At 38.7% G+C, this 21,394-nt stretch overlaps 2 protein-coding genes and 1 pseudogene across 2 annotated transcripts; 1 reads left to right on the forward strand and 2 right to left on the reverse strand.

The window, feature by feature from the left end:
• Positions 1-560: 560 nt before the first annotated feature.
• On the reverse strand, positions 561-1,439 carry LOC137716932 (uncharacterized; annotated as a pseudogene).
• A 3,301-nt stretch (positions 1,440-4,740) lies between these two features.
• Positions 4,741-8,239, forward strand: LOC137717632 (uncharacterized). Its single transcript, XM_068457053.1, has 13 exons — positions 4,741-5,102; positions 5,431-5,602; positions 5,728-5,808; positions 5,908-5,990; positions 6,080-6,195; positions 6,311-6,421; positions 6,521-6,630; positions 6,819-7,128; positions 7,205-7,282; positions 7,379-7,429; positions 7,561-7,650; positions 7,773-7,850; positions 7,946-8,239. Exons 1-13 carry the CDS (start codon positions 5,093-5,095, stop codon positions 7,991-7,993), a joined length of 1,338 nt encoding a protein of 445 aa, XP_068313154.1. The 5' UTR covers positions 4,741-5,092; the 3' UTR covers positions 7,994-8,239.
• An 857-nt stretch (positions 8,240-9,096) lies between these two features.
• Positions 9,097-21,132, reverse strand: LOC137716933 (uncharacterized). The gene is made up of 19 exons (XM_068456280.1): positions 20,683-21,132; positions 19,522-20,261; positions 18,573-18,840; positions 17,307-18,461; positions 16,546-17,203; positions 16,362-16,443; positions 16,218-16,265; positions 15,574-15,771; positions 15,214-15,284; positions 15,130-15,155; positions 13,278-13,769; positions 12,995-13,154; positions 12,839-12,900; positions 12,327-12,421; positions 12,120-12,233; positions 11,768-11,833; positions 11,259-11,356; positions 10,604-11,022; positions 9,097-10,499 (listed from the first exon to the last, which is right to left on the reverse strand). Exons 1-19 carry the CDS (start codon positions 20,981-20,983, stop codon positions 9,274-9,276), a joined length of 6,279 nt encoding a protein of 2,092 aa, XP_068312381.1. The 5' UTR covers positions 20,984-21,132; the 3' UTR covers positions 9,097-9,273.
• Positions 21,133-21,394: the final 262 nt, after the last annotated feature.

The following is a 21,394-nucleotide window of genomic DNA, read 5'->3' on the forward strand; positions in this document are numbered from 1 at the left end:
TGTATTAATTTCTACTTGGTGTATCTGAATTTCCATGTACAAACTGGTACTTAACCAATTCTGTTTACTCTGTTTCTCTGTGCTAGAATTAAGTTCTGTGTTAAACTAAAAAAATTCTTAGTTGCAGACGTCTGGACCATGTGACCATTCAACCGCACATACAAAGCACCCTACCTCCGGACTTAAGAATCTTTCGTCAAACACCGTCAATGATGATTGCCTTACACAAAATACTCACAGACATTGCACAATATGAAAACAAGTAATATTCTGGTACAAAATCTAGGGCAAAAAGTTTTGCTTTTTTATTACTTCCTGTAAATTTTCTTCAGGAAGCTGTTTCTCATCACCTCCAAATCAATGACATTGTGAACAAGAAAGAACTACACACTCTCTTTAAACCGGTTACAATTTTACCTAAATTGGTCACATGTGGTAAGTAACTCCACTGCGCTATTGAAATAGCAGAACAGGATCACTCTTCTCTGATGTAATCTAACCTAACTGAAAAATTCTCTACAGCGTCCATCCACTGGGCTCGAATCAAGCAGCATCAGCGATCAATCGATTTTTACAGACTCGGGTTCTTTAGGTTTCTCCGTCTTTAGCTCCTGCAGTATATTGTAGCATGAAAACACAGCTTCCTGTGACACAAAAGGCCACTACTTAATTTATATGAAACACCAATTAAGTAATGAGAAAACGGCTAAATAAACTCACAATTTCCAAAAGTTTCAGTTCCAAAAGTTTCAATCGATTTCTGATCCAGTGCCATCAAGGTGGCGGCGGCTGCTACAGCCGACGGTCGTTGATGCATCAAATTAATCTCTACATTAACATTGACACGCCACTGAAAGCAATCTAACCATAGCAACCTGCAAAAACATGAACCGATTCTCGTTACACAATCACCAAAAACACCGAATGGAATACAGTTTTACAGAACACATTGGCATTATCGTTTAGACATAGCCCGAAAAGGCGAACAAAAAATCTTACAGGGATTAGCTTCAGGGAAATGAACCGATCAAAGTATGTCATGCACAAATATGCTGTTCTAGGATGAAATCCAAGGCCCGTTCTTCTCTGAAATCCCAAGAAACACCAACAACAGGAACACAATCAATTTCGACTCAAAACGACTTTATTTTATTTTATTTTTATTTTTATCGAAACTTGGAAAACAAGAAACTGGGTTTTTGAGATTAGAGACCTGGAGAACCCAAGTGATGGATTCCAATCGAGCGTCCAACACCCAGGCGGGAATCACCAAATCTTCGTCTTTCTCAAACCCAAATTCGATCTCTCTGTGGATTAATTTCTGCGACTGCTCTTCTTCCAATGCAAACGCCATCGTAATAGTTGTTGAGATTGAGGAATGCTTTGTTTTCTACAAAATCTCCGTTGAAGAGAAAGCTGTGACTTTCTCGGCAAGAAAGGTCCGGCGATAAAGGATCACTATTTTGGTTTCTTTTTCTTTCTATCTGTTTATTGCATTCCGCGCAGAAAATCTAGTAGGAACAGAGTAAACAGAGCCGGATAATATAATCCCGGACTGAATAATCCGAGATTTAGAAAGAGAAAGAATGGTTGACCAGCAAGACTGAAAAGGACCGGAGACGAAATAGGGTTACAGTATTTAGCAAGAATGTGACACCGGTTTAACGGTTACGGATTCAACAGAATCGGGAAACGGGAATTGTTAGGGATGAATATGAGATTATATGGTTAACAAAAACGCTTATGATTAGAAGCAACTTTTTATGTGATCCGGCTTATTTGAGAAATGTTTTTAAATGACTGAAAATATTTTTAGAGATTTTATAGAATCAATTCTTAGTAAAAGTGAAATTAATCTGGAAAAACACTTGACTGCACTAGTGTTTCTTGAAGAAATCACTTTCAAATGTTTTTAGAACCTAAAAATATTTTCTAAAGCGCTCTTAATAATTTAAAAGCACATTCCAAACGAAATTTAAAGAAGGAAAATAATTTTCACTCTTTTTAGCCTCTTACACAACCTATTTAATCATGGCCATTGATTCTGTTTTATTTATTCAATCTGATGGCTAAAAATAAAAAGGGGTGTGTGAGACAATTTTTTTTTTCAAGCACTCGGTAGTCAAGCGGTACTCCACATGTCACAATATAAGCAGAGAAAATGAGATTTTTTTTTTTTTTTTTTTGTGTGTCCTTCCATTTATTTTATGTCATGTGGAGTATCCGATTGAATTCCAGGCACTTGAAAAAAATTTCTCATGTAAGAGGCTAAAAAGTAAAAAGTGTGTGAGAATCACTTTCTTTAAAAAAATGTATTTGCACTTTTATAGAATCAACAACCTGTCATTGCACATCTGAATGAACAGTCATTGATTTTACAAGATGAACACTTCGTTCAAGTAGGTTTAAGAAAACGCTTACGATCAAAAGCAATATCTATGTGATGGTATTTAGAATAAAATATGACACCTTTGAATGAATATATCATTGATTTTACAAGATAAACTATAGCTACAATAAGAATGCTATTGTAACAGAATTTAAGTTATTAATTGCAAATTCTTATGTATTTGAATTTTTATAAATTGGAGTGAGTATTAGTTTTGGTAAAATGTCATTCCCGTCACGCCTTAGTGTCATATACCTATTTTGTAGAAGTCCTCGTATTTGACACTCATAATATTATAGTCATTATATTAGTCATTTAGGATCTCCTAATATGTTTTGAACTCTTGAGATATCTTGTATCTTAAAATTTAGCGATTATACATTGCAGAATATAGAATTCTCCGGAGCACAACTTATTCTTGTAGTCAGGGAGGAGGGTACATGAATATGGATTGTGTGTTCCCTATGGTTTGACTGTCCCAGATTCCATTCCAATTCAAACTTGCCACTTATAAAACAAAAACCCTGAATTCACCGAGCAGCCTGCTCACATGGCTAGCCAACGTCAAGCTTCCCATATTTTGTCCACCACCACCACCCATTTTTCTGCCAACACACCCTGGACTCTCAAAGGAGGAGGGCTAGCGTAACCTTACAATTAAGGGTTAGCTGTAGGAAGGGTCTGGGCTTGTCATGATCAAGTCCCCTCCAACACATCTGGGCCTTGAAGTTTATTGTTTAGTGACCTTTCTTTCTTTTTCTTTTAAATGAACAATGATAAAAAACACAAGTAGACTGTGACTAGAAAATGAACAATACTCCCTTTTAAGAAAGACCTCCGCGCGGAGAGCAACTTGTACGGAAGCAGTGTGTTCAAGAAGGAAAAAGATCCTCTCCGGAGTCGTTTTCACCTAATCCACCAAGTTCGGGATCCAAACCGTTGAATTAACAATATTATAATTTTTAAAGAGGGATCTCTGTTTGTAACTGTTTGATCAAATTTCAAATGTTCGAATCACGAACTTGGTAGATTAGTTGGAAAGGGATCCAGAGAGGATCCCTTTCCGTTCATGAAAATGTGTGTGAGTGACAAGGAAGCTCAAATGTGACCATTTGTTACGTGTGACTGTCACATTTTCTTGTGGTTTGACCATTTCTTTGAAAACTTTTTTATTCTCATCTTTAAAAGACTTTGATTATTAATCATGGCTATGAAGCAGGCTTGGATTGAATCACGCCTCTAAAACGCACCCTGGTATTGTTAGAAGAACCATAAGAAATTAAAAAATAATTGATTTTTATACTTTCATTTCTTCTTTTTTTAAAGAGGACTCCATGCTCCGATTGTGGGATATGGTTGGTTGAGAAGAGAGGACCCCTTCAAGGTTGTTGACAGGCAAGTCCTCAGGAGTTTCCGATATTTCGAATAATTCCACCGAGATTGGGGGCTTCATATGTTATGGTCTTTCGATTTTGACAAGCCAAGAGCTTAAAAATAAGAAAAGAGGAATGGAGCAGTGGAAAAAATAAATCCAAGGGACAAAGGCCCACTTGTTTTCTATTTTTGTTCTTCTCTTCTTTTTGTAAGATGCAACTTTTGTTCTCAATTTTCATATTGATTTTGAATTATTATTTTTTAGTTGTCCCTTGTACTATCTTAAGAGTTATGATTGGTGAACTAAACAAGATTGAATATTGTATCTTGAAATAGTTAGGCTAGGAAAGGAAGGGATAGATTGAGATATTTTTCCAACGTTTGGTGTACACAATGTCATTTTATGGTCGTCTATTGTAAGGATTGTCATTTTTTGCCTGTTCCTTGTACCATCTTATGGGCTACGTTTGGTGGGCAGGACAAGGATGAATATTATATTTTGGATTGGTTAGGTTAGAATGGAAAGAAATAGGTTGTGATGCAATTTGTAAGACGTGCGAGTTAATCTACCCTCCTTCGGATTTATAGCCTATCAAGTTCAAATTTCATTTACACTATCAAACCAGATTTGAACGTGTAGCCATTTTAATTCGCTATACCCATTCCATTCAGCAGACCAAGCAGACGTATAGTGTTTTTTTAATAAAGTATCTATTTGTCAAAAAAAAAAAAAAAAAAAATAGAAACAAACACCTCCTTTCTTCAGTCACGTGGCTCTTTTAAAATCCACGTGCCACACGCGCTGCACTTTTCTAGCCGCCTCCTGGCGGTCTACCACTCTCCCAAACTCGCGCGTCTGGCCGACATCGCCGACTCCGTACTACATAATATTCCAATACTCTTGTTACAAAGCACGTCAAACCCAACGGCTCACAGCCCGCCACGTCATAACCCACACGACTCCGCGCGCCAGTGTGCCACATGTTGGCACCGAATATTCGATGCCACCAAATGTTCCAGATTTCGATTTCCCCCAAATTTTGATTTCTCAAAAGAAAGAGGAAGCCCCTTCACTCATTTTTGCCCCAAATCAGGAAACCCTAATTCCATTAATGGCTGAATTGGTCTCTGGATTTTCTGAATCGCAGTTTTTTCTCGACTCCGACCAATTCAATTTCGTCGATCTCGTCAGATTTTCTTCTCTTCGGCAGCGCTCTCCTCCACCTTCTTCTTCTCAGATTTTCAGTCGCCCTTGTAACTTTTTCTGACACAGAAAGCGTGCTAGGGATTCAGAAAGTATAGTAGGGACCCCCCATACGACTCACAGTTATGGGGAAACGTAAGCCCTTCATCCCTTTAGACTTTTCAATTGATAATTTTGTTCATTAGGGTTTTCTTAATTCTGCTAACTCTGATGTTTCAATTCGCTAGTTTTAATTGTAATTTGCTTGTTTTATTGCTTTAGATCCCAATTTTGCAAGCAATTTATTACTTTTTTTGTTGGTTGCAATTATTGCAACAAGTTTTGGTTTTGCTGATTTTAATGTTTGTTTGAGCTCATACTACATTTGGGTTTTTGATTGTCTCCCAAAAAAGGAGGAGAAATTAGTATATAAGAATTGTGGAATTTTCGGTGTTGAGGTTATTGTGGATTTTGGCATTTGCAGGTAGTTCTCAGCGCAAGAATGCTGCAATGATGGATAGTGATGATGATAATAGTAGCGTGAGTTCAACGTCGACTACGCGCTCCGATCATGTTTCGGTGTCTGTCAATGAAGATATGCATGTGGATAAGGATAGTTTACTTGACCAAGCCGTAGATGCTTTGTATGAGAAGAGGTATTCTCTCTTTTCATAATCATATTATGTAATGATAGTAATAATACTCAATACAAAAGTGCGAAGAAGCTCGTTTTATTGTTGCCCATTTTGCTTACTAAATGTTATACTTTTTGTATGTGAAGGGGTTCCACAAGAGAAAAGGCTTTGTCAGCAATTATTGACGCGTTTAATAGCAACATGCAACATCAGTTTGTGGAAAAGAAGTAAGCAACTGCATTTGATTATGTTCACTTATGCTCTTAGGACCCAGAATGCCTTAGCTCTTACCGATTGTATTTTGCATTGATTCTCATGTTCATCAGGTTTGCCACTTTATTGCATCAGTGTCTGAATTGCATCAAAAAGGGTTCGTCCAAAGAGATATGTTTGGCGTCTCATGTGATCGGTTAGGTCTTAACTCCTTTTTTGGCCCATTCGTGTACTTCTCCCCCAAGTATCAAAATCAGGTTTTAATCTTTTCGTGTGTGCTTGTAGGACTATTGGCTTTGACTGTTGGATGTGGAGACAATGCTCATGAAATACTGGAAGAATCACTACCTGTGATTTCACAGGCTTTCAAATCTGGATCTGAAGTCTCAAAGACATCAGCGGTAGCTACGATATCATACTTCTTTAGGCTTTAGCTTCATATGATTTCTGGTTGTTGGACATATCATGATATTGAACCTGTTTTCCTTTAACACAGAATTTGGTTTCTAATTGCAGTTACTGGAGTGTTTAGCTATTATCACTTTTGTTGGTGGTAGTGATCCAGAGCAAACAGAAAAGTCAATGCAAATTATGTGGCAAGTAGTTCATCCAAAACAAAGTTCCAATGTAAGTAAGCGAATGCCGTATTTATCTATTTTTATTTTGTGTGCCAGCTAAAGGTGCTGTTTCACTATTTGACTGTTGTCTATTCCACAACTTTTTCAGGTAATTGCAGTCAAACTCTCAGCAGCTGCAATAACCACCATGGTGTCTGCGTGGTCCTTTCTTTTGACAACTGTAGATGGGTGGAATCTTAATTTTAAAGATTGGCAAGAGTGAGTAAAATATTGATCACTGATGCATTTCATTGCTTTGCTTTTCTTTCATTTGATAAGGATTTGTCTGCTTGGTAATGTGTGATTCAAACCACATCCCGTTTGTGTATTAAGACTTTGGCTGCGACCAGTTTGATGCAACAACCTTGTGGAATAACTCCTCCATCATTTTCTGGCCAATAATGCAGGTCCATAACATACTTATCTAGCCTGCTAGATAAGGATGACCGGTCTATGCGTATAGCCGCTGGTGAAGCTTTGGCATTAATTTTTGAGATTGGAAGTTTAGAAAAGTTCTCTGCTGGTGCTAATACTTCAAGTGATGCTTCAACTGAAGAAGGAAATAAACCCCGGGAATTTGTACATATACAAGGACTGAAATCAAAGATTATTAATCAAGCCAGAAACCTCTCAGCTGAGGCAGGTGGAAAAAGTTCTGCTAAAAAAGATCTTAGCAATCAGCGGAACACGTTCCGGGATATCTTGGAATATTTTGAGGTATATTACACCATTGTGATTACAATGGATACTTAATTATATTGATCCTGTATACTGATCTTATTCATCAACGTAGGATGGTTATTCTCCTGAAATTTCAATAAAGATTGGTGGTGAATCATTACACACATCAACGTGGTTGCAGATGATACAGGTCCTCTTATCCTCCTCCTCCTGTTTTCGTTTCAAATTTTTGTTTGGTTCGATAGTTTCAAGTCATTAAACTGTTACTGTTTTGAAACCATCGCAGTTGAACTTTTTGAAGCGTTTTCTTGGAGGAGGTTTTATCAAGCACATGCAGGTTGCTTTCCTTACCCTGCGATATGATTTCTTCGTCATTTTATTGGATAAATTTGTATCTATTTTTAATCATGGCACTATAATTCATCTCTAATTAGGCAAAGGCTAAATTAATACAATTTTCTGAAACAGGAAAATGAACTCCTCCAGGATGTTCTTGGCTTTAATCCAAAGAAAAAGAATCTATCTGATTCCGAACATCGTCTATCTGGTGGTGAAAAGGTTCGTTCGTACAACTAATCCAATTTGTTTCATTAGATTGATATTCCATAGGTCTGTAGTAGGTGTTCTTATGTTGGTAGGTAATTCTCTAGTCATTCATTAATATTGTTTCTTCGTTACAGAGGATGTTTAGGTCACCGAACTCGGTTCAAAGCAAAGCAAGGACCCAGCTGCTTAACAAGCAGCGAATGTTATCCGAGGTATGTTTGCGAACGCTTGCTTCAACGTGTTCAGGGTAAACATGCTGGCTCTTCAATTATACTTTGCTTCTTACCTTTTCTTTATGCGTTCGCAGGGTAAAAATATCGGCCGCTTTGCAGCGAACATGGGGGACGATGTGTAAAAATCGATGCGCTTATCTTTTCGGCTTTGCACTACTTTTGGTCCCCCAGGCTGGATTTTTTTGGTTTGCAACCATCTTGTTTCATCTCTAGTCATGACGTTGGTGGTGAGTTCAAACCCATGGTACAATCGTTGGATAAGGCTATATCTGTCATTTGCTACTCTAGAAAATTTCAATGAAGAATTTTATCTTGTATTTTGAATTTGCTGCAAATGGATTATAATTTTGACCAATGCGCTGCTAAAATCTTTTGAAAACTTGTCATAAGATTATTATTATTATTATTATTAGTATTATTTTTATATTTTTTTATATTTTTTTACAAACGGTATTTACACTTGCAATAGTGTGGCTAACTCGTCAAAAGATTTATTTTCGTGGAAACTTTTGTCACATCTGACGACGTTAAAAAACAAGTAGGGTAAATGTTTGACCGAACGTAACTTCGTTCTGACTTAGTTTTGTGTCCTGCTGAAAATTTTATGAACATTTCTTGGGTCCTCAGCCTCCATGAAAATAATCTGTGAAAGCTCCACGCCTTGTTTTAGATCAATTTATATTTGGGAACTTTAACGAAAACCTTCTGGTACTGTTCACTTTAACAAAAAATTATGTTTTTACATTAAAAAGTTAATTGTGATAATATTCATTTTATTCTTTATTTTTGTCCTTATCATCAAAATTTAAAGTTTTAAACTTTTTTTTGTATTTTCCGTTTGAATATTGAGTGCGACCTAGACACGAAGCATTATTGACCAACAGTAAAAAAACGTGAAGTGTGTTAGTTGGTTAGAGTGCGTGGCCCTTAAACACAAGGTCAAAGGTTCGAACCCTTCTTCTAGCGTTTTCTTGTTTCTTTTATTACATGTTAGGCCAATTATTTCCATCCAGTCCAATTTTTTTTCTTATGGAGTTTTTACCCAAGCCAGTTTGAACTTTGGTGGATTCTTTTACCAGTAGAGTGGAAATTCATTTAGTACTATGGTTTATCTGCTTATTAAGTTCGATTCTAATGGATGACGAACTTTGATAATAAGTATTAAGTTCGACTCTAAAAAAATTTCATACTTGTAACAAATCTAATCTAGTGTCAGGGTCTTCACTTGATTAATGCATATGAAACCATAGTAATCGATTAATCGATATAACTGTGGTTTAATCAAACGACAAGTTAACAAGCAACCAAAATTTACAGTGACCCAAAACTCTCGATAGATCTCACGCTTGAAACCGTTCCCTAAACAAAATACGGGGGGAGATGTCCGTGTTACTCTGTATACCTAGAAGCCACCTAAACCAGAAAAGTGCTTATTCATGGCCCGGTCCTTCCTGAAATTATTTCTCCCACCTCCTCCTCTGCCTCCTCTCCTTCCCCCCCTTCCCCTTTGATTTCCGGCATTCTCTCCGTCTTCACCTTTGGCATTATCGTTGTGTTTATTATCTTGCTCCTCGTTGGCCTCCCTTTGTCTTCCTCCCCTCCGTCCTCTGCCCCTAGCATTCCCAACAAACCCTCTCCCTCTCCCATCCATCTGACCTCTCTCTTCGGCTTGAGAATTGTCAAATTGTTTGTCTTGCTCCTCCGAGTATTCTGTCAGCTTCTTAACTGCGCCTAGAGGAAGATTGCCACCACGGCCAAGGCCATGAATAACTTCTCGTTGTGCTTCAGTAATTAATGATGCTTCCCCAGCATTTGCAACTGCAACCGAACCTGCAACTTTGTAACTATAATTCTTACCATCCTTGACATAATATTGGGGCTTCTTTCTGGAGCCCCATTTGGAACTAGCTGCATCCTGAGATGAATTTCCAGTTTGTGTTTCCCACGGCCTACCCGTATTTGAGCTGCTTTTTTCACTAAATATCTCACTTTCCCCCACTCCTGAATCCGCAACACTCAGACCCAGATCATCAAAAGAGTCATCATACTCATCATCATACTCAAACTGTGAAATAAGAGCAGCAGTGTTTGCAACGTATTTCTCATTTCTGTCATCCAGGGTATCCGTATCAGGTACGTCTGCTTTAGACTTCCTAACAAACCTTCCTTGTGATGAGGAGGATGAAACCGAAGGGGCACCATTTTGTTTATCCCTCACAACAACTGCTGTACTAGTGGCGGGTGGTGCTGTAAGCTCACCTAGTTTTCCTTTCCCTTTATCATTCCTACCAACAGTCACAGTCTTGGGTGCTGGCATCGTCTCTAATGACATATCCAAGGACTGCAGATCTTCATGAAGAGTTCCCTCAAGAATCCTCCGAATAACCTCCTCAGGATTCTGGTTATAGGCTTCAAGACAAGCAGCTAAGAAACCTTTTCCATAATCAGGGAACAGGTCCTTTATTTGACTGATTCGCGACTCCACAATTGCAACATCTTCATCTATCTGCACCTTCTTGTTTGTCAAAGCGGCTGTCGTACTGGGCTGCTCCTTAAGTATGAGTTTCTGAGTAGACATAAGTATTCCATATACATACCCCAGCTGCTCATCATCCATGATTATCCATCCTGCATGAACAAAGCCGACTAAATATGAATTTGCTTCTTCAAGTATATTATATTAAATGAGCTTGTACAAGTACAATATACTGTAATAGCATGTAATAGCTCACCACTATTTTGTAAATTCTCCATTTTGCTCATAATGTTGAAGTTCTTTTCAATATTTTGAAGAAATGTTTGCCTATTCTGGTTCTCCTGAGCACATACGGAAATTCCATTAATCTCTCTTAAAGTTTGAACCAGTATATCTGATCTAATGAAAAGATCCTCCACTTTGGCTGGAAACATCTCCGCAGCAGCTGGAATGGGGAGGTTATCTTTGAAGGCCTCATCACTTAGATAGCACAAATCCAATAGTTTCCAACCGAATCTGACAATTCTCTTTGATAACATCTTCAAACTTAAAGAAATATTAGACACCATTTTATCTTCTCCATCTGCTGAAATTATTTGAAATCCACGCTGCAAAGATGGAAGTAATGAATCATGCAACCTTGCTAGAGTGCTTAGTAATGCCTCGTTCCCATGACTGCATAGAAAGAGAGAGCAAAGATATACTATTTCATTATTGAAACTTTTGACAGCATTATTGCTAAAAAAACATGATTTACCAAACGAGCAGGTTTCACTAAAAAGACTCCTAGACAACGACCAAAACATGCTGATGAAATTTCCATCAGATACTCAGCTTAGAAAAGCCAAACTATATTCCAAGATAAACCTTCTGATTGTTGACTCAAACAGCCAAGCCCATAGGAAAGATACCTGGTTTCAACAGGGCACAACAAGAAGACAGCAGATGGTTCGTATGCAGTTAAGAAAGCATCCATGGATACAACTGCATCATTGATGAAGTCCATAACCTACCAAGAAAGGAGAAAATTCTTAAATAGAGTATCATAAGCATGTCAACATCCTCATGTCTTGTAAAAGTTGAAGCAGAAAACAGCAATGGTCCACTTGAAACATCATAGATCCAACCCGTAGAAGAAAACGAAAGGGGTCACTTGAATTCCTTATGAAAAGAATTTCCTTAGCTGTATTTGTAGCAAAAAATTGGTTAATAAAACTTCCATATATAATATCCCCCATTGTTCTAAAAATTTAATTTAATTTTGTACAGCATGTAGCAGAACAAATCCAATATAAAACCTACTATTACTCTAAATCTCTTTAAAGAATTAATTCAAATTGCCACTAAGTACTGAAAAGGAGTAGAGAAAGGAATCAGTTGTACAAATAAGTTCAGTCAATAAGAAGAGAAAGCAACTCACTTCCAATAAATCAGCAAGAAGGCGGCTGGATCCATGTTCTCCAGTGTTTCCAGAGGAAAAAAGGGTCTGCACATGATATCGGGAGTGCTTATAAATCCTTCCAGTAAAAACTAATTAAAATAGTATTGAAGATACATAACTAGTAAAGACTTAACCATTGTTCGTTAGGCAGAAAAGTTCGATCAACATTATTTATGCGACAAATGAGTTTCATTGTTATTTTACTAAGCTTCCTCGAGTATATATCATGACTATGACTGTAGAAACCCACTTTCGCATCCTTATTAAACACGATGAACGGAACAAAAGGTGGAATCAGTCACTTTTGATTTTAAAAGATTTGAGGGCATACCTCCAAGGCTGAGCTGCTACGTTGGTGCATTGTTTGGACAATGCTAAGGAAATGTGATGCTACTGCAGTCAAATTGTCACGGATCCTAGTATGAGCTTTTACTGCATTGCCAACCTGAAAAACATAATAACAAAGAATGACTGAGTGAGTGAGTGACAGAGAGTGCAATTGGAGAGGGCACTAGGCTGATATTTATGAAATTCCTACCAGCACTCTGGTCAAATCTTCATTTTCATGGCCATATATAGCACATATGTCTAACAGCTTAGGCAAGTCAAGCAACTTCTTCTCCTGCAAAAGAACTACATGTGGAATTAGTGAACAACTGTTATTACGATACAATATTAAACAAAAAAGAGAATCCTAAACGTATTTTCTCCAATGAGATGTATTCAACTCTAATACAAATATAGGACACAGATGCAGACTTTCACTGAGACCTAAAAGCACCTAACAAACTCTAATATGGAAGCAAAAGTCATCTCATCTATGGATACGGTATGGAATTTGTAACGAACCACATCAGTTACCACACTGCACAAATTTTGGAGAAAAAGAAGAAAGCATATGATTTCATGAAGGAAAATGACATATAGTAATGCAAATAATATCCAAAATCTTTAAGGGTTACACTAATCATGTTCTAACAAAATAGATTATCTTGCCCACCAAACTTTATGAAAAACAATTTACAGAGAAAGCATATCTACAGAACACACCTTCATGGTCTTGTGGACTGAGACTATCAGCAAGACGAGCGCCAGGATCCCTATTAGAAGATCTGCATTACGATGACAGAGAAAGTGAATATGAAAAGCGATAATAACAACGCCATAACAGAATATGACGCTATACAGCTGCAACCTCAGACTTACATTCGATATAATACCATAAACACACGGCGGCTCAATTCAAACTCCCCAACAATGATCCCCGCCACCAATTCGTTGGCGCCACGATGAGGGAAATCATACCACCTACTCCTAAACTGAAGAAAGCTATCCAGAAATTCATGCAACGATGTATCACTAGCCACTGACAACAATGGGGGCAGCAGCAACACAAAAACAGTGAAAATATTAACAACAAATTGAATATTCAGTGTGAAGTTTCCAGCTTTTGCAGGTCAAGATGTAAATGTCATAGCAGTTATTGTACCTTGTCGCCAAAACTCCTTAGGGTTTAACTTCAGCAGGCGGGAGAGCTCTCTGTTAAGAAGATCCACCACTCTCTGCGACTCCAGGGCGTCCAATCCGCCTTCGTCGGCGCCGAGCCCAGCCGCCACCGCCTCATCCTGGGGCAAGTAATTTACGAAATTGCCACCCTGAGCTCGGCTCGGCACCCACTCACCTTTGTCTCCCATCCGAACCCTGCTCCCCGACGGCGGCACCGAAGCAGCGGTGGAAGTTTCGGCATTGGATTGCTGCTTGGATAGGGATTGCCGGAGAGAGGTAGAGAGCGTGGGATTGGGATTGGGATTGATATTGGGCTCTCGAGGGATTGAATTGTTGTGGTCTGGATTCTTGGGGACGAAGACCTTTTGGGGTTTTGGGACACCCTTGCTCCCGGCGGTTCGGGGATGAGAGTTTCGGTTCCACATGTTCTCCCTCGCACTGAGTCCGATCGGATTTCGATTGAGGGCAAGTGAGACTCAGAGGGAGAAGAAAAGACGGTGTGTCGAACGGAAACCAAATAACTGGGAGGTCGGTGGCGCTTAGTTGCCCCAAATCCTGGTATTTGTAGGCCGGGCGCGGCGGCTTTTCTTTTATTTCTTGGCGAACACTCACAAGTCACCAGGCATTGGCAACCATACCGACTATTGACCCTTGACATTTTATTTTATTTATTTTCTAATTTTATATATCATTCAATCCTATCCTACAAGTATTTTTACAACTATTTAGGAGCTCACTCGGAAATGCATTTGAAATGACTGAAAGTACTTTTAACGAAAATGTTTTTGGCTTATAAAAGTATTGAAAGTGCTTCCTGCAATAAGTTTTTTGCGTGAAGCACTTTAAATATTTTTTGAGAATTCACTTGCATTTTTACTAAAAATTGATTTTAAAAACATTTTTAGAATACTTCTAACAGGGGACACATAGTCAATTACATCGAGTAAGATTAAGGGTTGGTCAACAAAGTATTCAACTTTCTTAGAGTCGTGCATAGGGAAGGAATTGATTTTAGATTATACATAGGGAAATCCATGTGCAATGGGTGTCCGTCGGTGGAGAGAGATAGAAGAATGCAGAGAGCACCGATTGGTTGAAGGGTTACATTCATTTGCCCTAAGCAGACTGCCAATGATAAGTCGGAGGAACGTGAGGATGACGTCAAGTCATCATGCCCCTTATGCCCTGGGCAACACACATAAATCTATTTTCTTCCCTCTGAGTTCTAGTCTCAATAAGAATGCTAGTTCTTACTGTTCATATGTTATGATATGAATGTGCCACACCAATTCATTATGTGATTCTTGCATGTAACATTTTGAGTGCTTTTAAATGATTTACTTGCATTTTTACTAAAGATTGGGTCTAAAAATATTTTCACCAGAAACGTTCTCAGTCATTTTAAAAGCACTTCAAAACGAGCTCTAAATCTTATAATTTTAATTTCAGTCATTCATAAGAAACGTTCTCACTACTATTGGCAAAAAAAAAAAAAAAAGTATCTCGTGGTTATACATTTCTAAGTTCTTTTTTCAAGAAGTTTTCGCTATGAATTTAATAGAGTAAGCAGAAGGAAAGGGAAGGTGATAAAAATTATTTTCCGAGAATAAAAGTATTTTCAGGCAAAAAGGAAACAAGCCGGGCACATTGTGTCGAGGTTTATGTAATTTTGAGAATTTCAGAGGGGTGAGTCTTTAATAGTAGGGATTATTAGTAATCAGACTTTATATCCATTAAATTGGCAAGCAAACAAAAATAGTACTTTCTCAATTCCATCATGACTGTTCATTTCCGTACCAAAAAATAGTCCGGTCTATTAAAGAAAAATTACTTACCGAGATTAAAAACAATGGCAGCATAGCTTCAGAGAAATAATCTTTACACAGCGGTCAGTGATATCTATAATTTTGAACACTAACATTAGAGAAAAGGTTAACATCTTCAGGGAACTAAATTCCACAGAAGCTCCACATGCCAGGGCATTTCTATTCTACAAGAGAAAATTCTGTCGATCGGCCACTGCTAAGCCGAAACAACCCTTAAAACTATAAAGTTTGCTGCGATATGTACCGTGTACAAAATGATAACAAGAATTATGTCACCGACGATATATAACATTCAAAACTTTCATCATTGCCTTCTTAGAAGAGAAGCAGGAAAGCAAAAACTCAACTAGTTTAGTAAGCATAAAGCATAGTTTCTTCCAATAAGCTATATAGGGCATAAGAAGCACATGTATGCCGAGACTTCCACCCGTATCATAAATTAGAAGATCATACCCACTCGAAGTTTGTTTCTTTAGGTAATATTAGAGCAATGAGACAATCTGGTGGACTCGGTGCAATAGAGAGCATAGCACAAGTGTCATCAGACTGTGGAAGTATGAACAGAAGCCTCGCCCATAAGGATTTCACAGCCGGGATCTTGATCACTCCTGAGCAATCCCTCTGCTTCAAGTATGAAATGAAATCCTGAAACTGGAGAACAGAAATGAAAGACTTAATTTATGCGGGAATTCATTGGCAGTTGAAACAGGATAGCGAATCTTGGCTACGCTTATGTGTTGGGGGTAGATAAACATGTACAAATATGAATCTCAAAGATCTTCATTTACAAATCTTGGAATTGCATGAATCTCAGTTTACTTTGGGATGTTTACGAACTTTGGTTTAGACTGGTCTAAACACCTTCAACTTTTGCTTCCGTGTCTACAAATCTTAGAATATTTACGTGTAAGACGTTTACAAGACATAACTAATGTAATCTCTAACAAACATGCTCTGGAAGTGTTTTCATGGTTAACAGTTCATCTTTTTCCTAGTCCAGATAAACAATACTATCACTTTATCAAGGGGCAGCATAGCTGCCATCCCAAGAGAGAGGCTACAGAACTACAGGACCAATGCAAAAGAGGATAACTTACGCCTTTGTGGTCGCCTGCAGAAGCTGGGATCAATCTGCATACCTCCCTCTGCATCACAAGTAAAAGAAAAGACAATAAATATAAATAAATTTTGGAAATGAATGACAGATACCGAGTTCAGGATAGTAATATCAATGGACTTACTTTATGTGGTGGGGTGCTAGTAAATGTTGACTTCACATGCCGAAAATCTGTACGCTTGGTCATGTCTAACTTAGCAGGCCATCTGAACCAATTAGCCACAAATTATGAATAGATATTTAGTTTATACTCAAAAAAACCTTAATGAGATTTCAGAAAGGAAACTGAGGAAAAGAAAAGAACTTACTCTATAGGTTCAGAAATGGCATTCAAATATTTGCATATATCTGAATCCACCCTATGCGCATAAACAGTACAGTAATGAACACCACTTTTGCATAACATTCCCTGCCACTGATACTGAGAGCATTGTCCAGAACCTTCCACACCAGATGATTCTGGAACAGGTGGAGGAGGTGAATGGGGAGGAGGAGGAACATAAGGCGGCTGCGACTGAGGCAGAGGTGGTGGAGATGGGGGCACTGGAGGTGGCATTTCAGGTAAAGGGGGTGGTTGAGATGATAGCGGTGGTGGAACTATCGGTACTGAAAACATTTGGTCAAATTGCTGTGCTGGAGTTCCCTGTATTTGTGCAAGTGGAGTCACAGAAGCAGGAATGAAGGGAGCTACAATAGCATTCCCATGAAAATTGTTGGGCATTACACCTGGTGAGATTGGGTTCAAAGGAGGATTATGATTTACACCCCGTGGATCCCAAGAACAACTTGGAGGGGGGTAAACAGGCCGTATAAATGGAGATGAGTGAATTTGGAGTGGAGGTGGGACACAGGGTCCCTGTGTTGGCACAGGAACACAAGGAATGCTCCCTGGTGCGGAATGCAGCTCCATTCCAGGTTTTGCATACATCCACTTTTGTTCAGCAGCACGAGAAACGGCATGACTACCTATAGTAAAACCATTCAATATACAATTCATTTAGTATCAAAGGACAGAAAAGGAATGAGAAGGAGGCTAGTTTCAAATAAAATTCTACCAAAAGCATTTCACCTTGTGAAGGATCCACAGGTGAGTTATTGTCATAACCATCAAGCTTTGGGGTGCCAGATTCAAGCATCTCCGTAGAGCCAGTAGCTCTCTTTGACTGAAATAAATATCCACCCTGTACAGTATTCCCCTGATTCTCGGACGTTACTCTAGGGGATGCAAGCTCCATGGGGTGGCTCTCATGATTTACTGAAAATGGTGCAGCAACATGACTACTGGGCATGTTTCCAGGGGTGCTGCTTCTTATGTCAATATGAGTAGGGGTAGGTGCAGATCTTGCACCATCAGTTTGGGATATTACGACATTAGCTGACCCTGCACCATATGGTGGCCTGTGGTTACTCCTTTCCTTGCGATGTTGTCTGAGATGTGCCATTACCGCAGCAGCTTCTTCAGGAGTATCAAATTCCATCAGTAACGCACCTTCATTGCTAAGATCAGTGACCGTGTAAGGACCCTTGTAAATCACTTTTCTTGATTCATGCAGAGTCTCATCCTTGGCCCATTGACTTAATATATTTCCCACATAAACATGGCAACTAGAACCAACTGCAATGCCATTCATGGTACCTCTAGTTCCCAGTCCTATATCCATAAACTTCACGTGCCAAGGAAAATGTCCACGCATATATTCCCGAGCCTTTATGGCATCCACAATGTTTCTGTACTCTACCAAGGCAAACCCTTTGAGTGGGAAGAAAATAAATTGTTCTACTGCACCAAACCTCTCTAACTGAAACCTTACATGAGCTTCAGACACATCAGATCCTGAAAAGCCCAGCCAGAGCTGTTTAGAGGCGGAGAAAATATCCATGGCTCCAATATCCCCATCCGAATACCAAACACTTTGAGTTGTTGTGGAAGTATATGGTGACACCAAATGAGGTCTAGGAGATTCAAAAGAACTATTTACACCACCACTTAAAGATCTCATGAGAGGTGAGCCAAAATCCATTGCATCTTGATTCTTGTCAAGATGACCATGTTTTCTCCCATCAAATGAATTACTCCTGAAATTTAGTGGAGATCTTGTGACAGGTGAAAGAACCTGGTGGTTCATTAGGTCCCTTGGCACAGAAGACCTGCCATGTGACATATCTCCATGCTCCCTAATCTCAGAGTTTGTGGACCTTGTTCCCCAGCTCTCCTGATTGGAACCTGCAAGAGTAGTTTCAAGAGGGATTATAGAGCTGTAGGGTTTCAGATGTTGACCTGAAACTCTGTCAGAATAAAAAACATGATAGGATCCATTATTAGTTCTTAACTTACTATCTTTTCCATACAGTTCACTACAGGCCTCATGTTGGTTAGAGAACCTAGGAACCAGATATGCTCGTTCAATAAATCTGGATGGATCAGAATCATTCTCATCACTATCCACTTGATCATCTCCCACATCCATTCGCCCTAAAAATGAATTAAATACATCTTCCAAAGAAGATTTAATATCATTAAAAACTTTGGAAGATGACGATTTACATAACTTTTTATACTTTGAGAACATCCAACTTTGCAATGACAGATCTTTGCTAAGAACCTGCAAACGTTAAAAAAAAAACGAAAAGAAAACCAAAAAAGGCCCCAGGGCAAGAGACAGTCAGCAATATCAGAAAAGGAATTATTATAATTAAACAAATCACTACACAAAAGGAAAACACAAATTTTCATCTTCAAACCAAATACTTGAGAAAATTCAACTTATTTCTACCAATCAGTCAGAAGTACAAGGATAACCATTTTAGGAATGTAAAAGATCCCCATTTAGTGGTGTCTGCCCCAAATTACTGCATCTCCTCTACATATGTGTTGGTTTAACATTTCATTGGCAATAGTACCTAAATTTCTAGAACTTAGTCAACTCAACAATCACTTTCCTAAAGAAATTTGTTGCATTCAACTGAAGCTGAGTTGCAATTCCAAAACAGATGGTACAGAAGGATGCATGTGATGCATCATGCATATCAATACGCTTACTATCATACCCTACTATTACATATTATCTGTTTTTGTTATACAAACAATATATGGCATAAAATTTTTCCAAATTCTGTTATAAAAACCAATGGTCAGCAACTGATATTTTCTCCACTATCTTGAAAATATTAGGATTTACAAGTACACTATCAGAAATCAATAGCTTATACAGCAAAAAATTGGTACAACAATCAGAATTGACAATGACATTACATATAAAGCATGGGAAGCTCAAAAGAATTACCAGTCCTAACAAGCAGCTCTCTGAAACTGTTGATGCATCCCCACAGACATGATTGCCATCAGATGCTACCTGCTCAGAGCTAACCTCACAGCCTCTGGTGCTAGATTCAGTATAATCTGTACTTGATTTAGATTCATCACCATTTTTACCGAAAGGATAGCCACCATCATTATCAAGCCTGCTTGTCATTTGCCTTAGAAAATACTGCCCCTTCAGAACTCCATCCGATGCACCGGATTTAAAGAGTTCAAACCAGGCTGCGAGTAATTTTTGTGGATAACTAAAGAGAATCCATATTAAACTGAGAGCGCATAACTTGGATAATTTAATAGGTGAAGATTCATTTTCATCTAAAACCTTTTGCTTTAGCTCAGAAAAATTCTGAGAGGAATCTTGTATTCTCACAGTTTCTTTCCCAACAATAAGAAAGACATCCTTTCCCTCACAGGAGGATATGAAGAAGGTGAGCACATTCTGGAAAACTGCAGAGCAAATCCCCCGAATGACGGATGATGTTGGCGCCACTGAAGATGCAGTGTAGCAAATATCAGCTAGACCAAGAACACAAGATTTAGCAGTCTGAAATGCAACACCATCAGCATCCTCTCCTCTCTTTATTACTGCCATGCTCCAGTTATACATATTGATAACAACTTTCCCTGCAGCTTCAAGGGCAGTTGGACATTTTGAAGCATACCGAGGAATGAGATCAGCAACAATGCGTTGTACACTCGTACAACCTGTGAAGTTTAGACTGAGGATTACCACATTGAAGATAAAAAATTTATAATCTAAACCCTAAAGTATGAATGTTACTAATGAGGGTTCGAACGAACAACCTCGTTCATTGCAAAGCATTCTCTTTTCCATTCACTAATTCAATTTTACGGGCAAAGTACAATTCAACTAGCAGCATAAAGTTGTTGAACACATAATCAGCACCTACTTTATCTGCGCAACATTCCGATACTACCTACTCGATCTCATGTAATGCAAATTTACATAGAACACGAAAAAGAAACCCTAATCATGAATTTTTCTTTGATTCTTCACTAAAATTTACACAACGCGAACAATCATCACATACTACTTGCTCTTCACATGAGAAAAAAATATATAAATCGAAACCAACAGGGGCAAAAGAGTAAAAGCAACACCGACCTCTGGAAGCAGTGATGAGAGAGAGATAAGCTTGCTCGAGCTCCGGCGTGAGAGCAGAGTCATTCTTCGAAAGGCAAAACTTGATCCGCTTGTAGCAATCGTATACACTTCGAATCTCGTCTCTGTGTCTCCGTTTCTTCATAATCTCCTCCTGAGATAGAGATTGCGGAGCGCCCGCGCTCCGCGGCGGGGCTAGGGTTTGTAGTGGTGGCGGTGGTTGTAATAATGGCGGCGATGGCGGCAGTTCTGGTTGGGATTCGTGCAGCTTCCGCTTCTTCGGAGGTTGCTCTCCCGAGTCCATGGCCGGCGAGAGAGAGGGAGGACGGTGGCTCGCTGAGATTCTGGTGAAAAAGCGATGGTGGCCGGCGGTCCAGTGCGGGAGTCGATGTCGATGTGGGCGCAAGATTAGGAACTAGTTCTAATCAGCGAGAAGGGACCCACCGTTTGTGAAACCGTTGGATGTACGCGCGGAGAATTTGTGGGTCACACAATAACTATTACCGTTTATTTGTACAAGGAGGTCCTTTAATTTAGAGTTATTTGTGGATTTTCTCGGAATTGTAAGTAGATGTCAAGTTTTTCTGACTTCTAATTAAAAATTCAATTTAAATTCATTTTGTATATCTTAATTTTTTATTAACCGACCTCTTTCAAAAGAAAAGAAATAAGAACCAGTATCTCAGAAACAAAATTAAGATAAATTTATTTATTT

Source organism: Pyrus communis, chromosome 15 (assembly GCF_963583255.1).
Source record: "Pyrus communis chromosome 15, drPyrComm1.1, whole genome shotgun sequence".
Classification (NCBI taxonomy): Eukaryota; Viridiplantae; Streptophyta; class Magnoliopsida; order Rosales; family Rosaceae; genus Pyrus; species Pyrus communis.